At 62.7% G+C, this 3,051-nt stretch overlaps 1 protein-coding gene across 1 annotated transcript; it reads right to left on the bottom strand.

Annotated features, from left to right (window-relative positions):
- Positions 1 to 258: 258 nt before the first annotated feature.
- On the bottom strand, positions 259 to 2,843 carry RPL19 (ribosomal protein L19). The gene is made up of 6 exons (XM_040536889.1): positions 2,694 to 2,843; positions 2,160 to 2,266; positions 1,550 to 1,672; positions 1,204 to 1,324; positions 865 to 975; positions 259 to 448 (listed from the first exon to the last, which is right to left on the bottom strand). Exons 1-6 carry the CDS (start codon positions 2,696 to 2,698, stop codon positions 325 to 327), a joined length of 591 nt encoding a protein of 196 aa, XP_040392823.1. The 5' UTR covers positions 2,699 to 2,843; the 3' UTR covers positions 259 to 324.
- Positions 2,844 to 3,051: the final 208 nt, after the last annotated feature.

Genomic DNA, 3,051 nt, shown 5'->3' with positions numbered 1-3,051 from the left:
GAGATGCGGGGAAGGGCCCCGGGTGCCCCCAGACCCTCTTCTCCCACCAGCACCCAGCCGGCAGCACCCTGGGTTGGGGCCCACCCTGACGTGAGGAACTGCCCCACTTGTTCGGTTCTCAACAAGCAGCGCAGGCCCAGCACAGAACTGGGGACCAGCACTTTGCCCCCAGTCCTTCCCCAATCCACCCCCCAGTCCACCCCCAGCCCCATCGCAGCTCTGGAAGCCCCCCCACGGAGCCACACCAGGTGCAGCGGCTCTGGAAGCGGTGTTTTATTTAACCCTTGTGGATGGAAAGCACTATGTACACAAGACAGACAGCGTTCACTTCTTGGTCTCCTCCTCTTTGGAGAGGGTTTTGATGATCTCCTCCTTCTTGGCTTGCAGGCGCTCCTCACGGCGCTTCCGAGCCTCCTTGGTCTTGGACCTGCGAGCCTCAGCCTGGTCACTGCAAGAAACAAAGAGCTCATGAACGTGTGTGGAAAACCCCAAACAGCCCAGAGAAAGCCTTCACTGCTGGCCCTGTCTCCTCTCCACTGCTCTGTTTTTTAAACCAAGCAGGCATCAGGATTTTTGGAAAAACGCTGACTCGTGCTTCCCCCGTCAGTCATTCACTGATCTAAGGGGCGGGGTCGGCAGATCTCCCAGGTCGCAGCAGCACGAGCAACATTCACCTGCTGCCCAGGCAGTGAAACGCACGCGGCTCTGCCAGGACGACTCGGTTCTGATTCTTCCCCAGGGCTCCAGACAGAGCCACCAGAGGCAGGAGCCCCCTGGAATTACCTGCCTGCACTTACTGAAGAAACCAGAAAAGTTGTTTTCACAACTTGGAAGAGAGAAGCTTAACAGCGAGGCAGCACTTACGCCAAGAGCTTCTTGCGAGCCTTATCTGCCTTGAGCTTGTGGATGTGCTCCATCAGGATCCGCTTGTTCTTGAACACGTTGCCCTTGACCTTCAGGTACAGGCTGTGATACCTACGGGATCGGAACGAACCGTGAGAGGCTGCCCGGGGATCAAACCACGGCAGCTTCCAGACGCCTCGCGCCCTTCCTGGCGCGCGCTTTCTACAGAGGATTTCTTTTCATCAGCAAGCTCCACACCAAGGAGCTGGCCGCGAAGCTGCGTACAGCAAGGGAGACACAGGTAAGCACGTGGATGTGCTCCCCACGACCCAAAGCTGGGTGCTGGTGCGGCAGGCTTACATGTGGCGGTCGATCTTCTTGGACTCCCTGTATCTGCGGAGCAGGCGCCTCAGGATCCGCATTCTCCTCATCCAGGTCACCTTCTCGGGCATACGAGCATTGGCCGTACCCTTCCTCTTACCTAGGGGGAGGAAACGAGGTAAGAACGTCACCAGGCTTCTGCCAGTCGGACACAACACTTCTGCTTGTGTCTAATCCTTCTCTTTACTTCAAGAAGTAAACTGCTCACGCACAAACTCTGCAGCAAGATCTTCACAGATCTTCGCTCAACACAAGCTTGTAGGTGCGCCAAGCACCACAGAAAACAAACGTTTCCTTCGGTCCTCCGAGGGAAGCCAGCACTCACCGATGCCCATGTGCCTGCCCTTCCGGCGGGCCAAGGTGTTCTTCCTGCATCGAGCACGGGAGTGCACGGTCACAGGCTTGCGGATGATGAGCCCGTCCTTAATCAGCTTCCTGATTTGCTGACCTAGAAAAATAAACACGTTCAACATCTTATGGGCTAAGAGAAACCACGTTAGACAGACTGCAATCCAGCCTGGATATAGACAAACCAGACACGACTCCAGCAATACGAAGGGCTTTGGAGATGCTCTTTCCCCATCCCATTTCTCCCATTTGTCATCTCGGAGAACACCACATACCGAATGTACCACAAGAACCCACCCACTGGGCACCACGTTCCTGTGAACGTGATGGGGGAACTCTGCAAATCCTGGTGGTGACTGAATTCCACTTTACAGCACACAGCAGCTGCCCAGACGTCAGAATTTTACCTGGGCCAACACCGCTGCTACAGAGCAGGTCAAAAACACCCTTCTAGCACAACTGACATCTCCTTTTTCCACGAGACACCCCACCTAGCCCATCCAACACCTCCCTTTTCCACGAGGGACCCCACCTAGCCCACCCACCGCCTCCCTTTCCCCCCAGCGAGGTGCCCCACGCCCCCTTACGTGAGTTGGCGTTGGCGATCTCGTTGGTCTCGTTGGGATCCAGCCAGACCTTCTTCTTGCCGCAGCGCAGGACGCTGGAGGCCAGCCTCTTCTGCAGCCGGAGCATACTGCGGGCGGGCAGGGGGCCAGCTCAGCGGCCGGAGGGACCCCCCGAGCCCCCTCAGCCCCTGAGGGACCCCGGAGCCCCCCTCGGCCCCCAGTCCCCTCTCAGCCCACCGAACCTCCCTCAGCCCCCCCCGAGCCCCCTTACCCTGCTCAGGACACCCGACCCGGCCCCCAGCCCCGTTCCCCACCCCCGCCGCCGCCGCCATTTCGCCCCCTCCCCAGGCCCCGGCCGCCATTTTGCCCCCCCCACCCCCGAGCCCCGAGCAGGCCGCAGCCGCCCCCGCGGGGCCCAGCCGCGCTCCGCTCCCCCCAGACCTCCCCCGCTCCCTTCACACGGGCCCGGTGAAGCCCCGCGGGCGGTGCCGGCCCCCCCCCGAGCCCCCCCCGTCCCATCCCGTCGGGGTCCCCCCGGCGCCGCGCTGCGCTCACCTCATGGCGGCGGCCGGGCCGAGAGGGAGGGGCGGGGCCACGCGCCGCGCCCACAGCGACCGGAACGTACCACCCCGCCGCTTCCCCCGCCGCCCCCCCGCCGCTCCGTGGGGCACCGAGACGGGATCGAGGAGACGCCGCGGATCGGTCACGGGTGGGAGAAGCGGTGAGAGGCCGCCGAGGCCCGCTCGCGGCGTGGGGAGGGGGAGAAAAGCAACGCGGCACCCCCCCCGCTCCCCGCGGGGTGGTACGGCCCGAGCGGAGCCTGCGCGGTGGGGAGGGCTGGGGGGGGGGGGAGCGCGGCGCATGCGCGGTGAGGCGCCGTGGGCAGCACGTGGGCACCGGGCGCTGCTCGCTG

Source organism: Cygnus olor, chromosome 25 (assembly GCF_009769625.2).
Source record: "Cygnus olor isolate bCygOlo1 chromosome 25, bCygOlo1.pri.v2, whole genome shotgun sequence".
Lineage (NCBI taxonomy): Eukaryota > Metazoa > Chordata > Aves > Anseriformes > Anatidae > Cygnus > Cygnus olor.
This window is presented reverse-complemented; position numbering and strand designations above follow the sequence as displayed.

Excerpts from the sequence above, each read along its gene's own strand:
- RPL19 (XM_040536889.1), bottom strand. Across the intron at positions 1,325-1,549 it reads GGGCAGGCACATGGGCATCG|GTAAGAGGAAGGGTACGGCC; the intron begins GTGAGTGCTGGC and ends TCCTCCCCCTAG. Across the intron at positions 449-864 it reads GCTCGCAAGAAGCTCTTGGC|TGACCAGGCTGAGGCTCGCA; the intron begins GTAAGTGCTGCC and ends TGTTTCTTGCAG.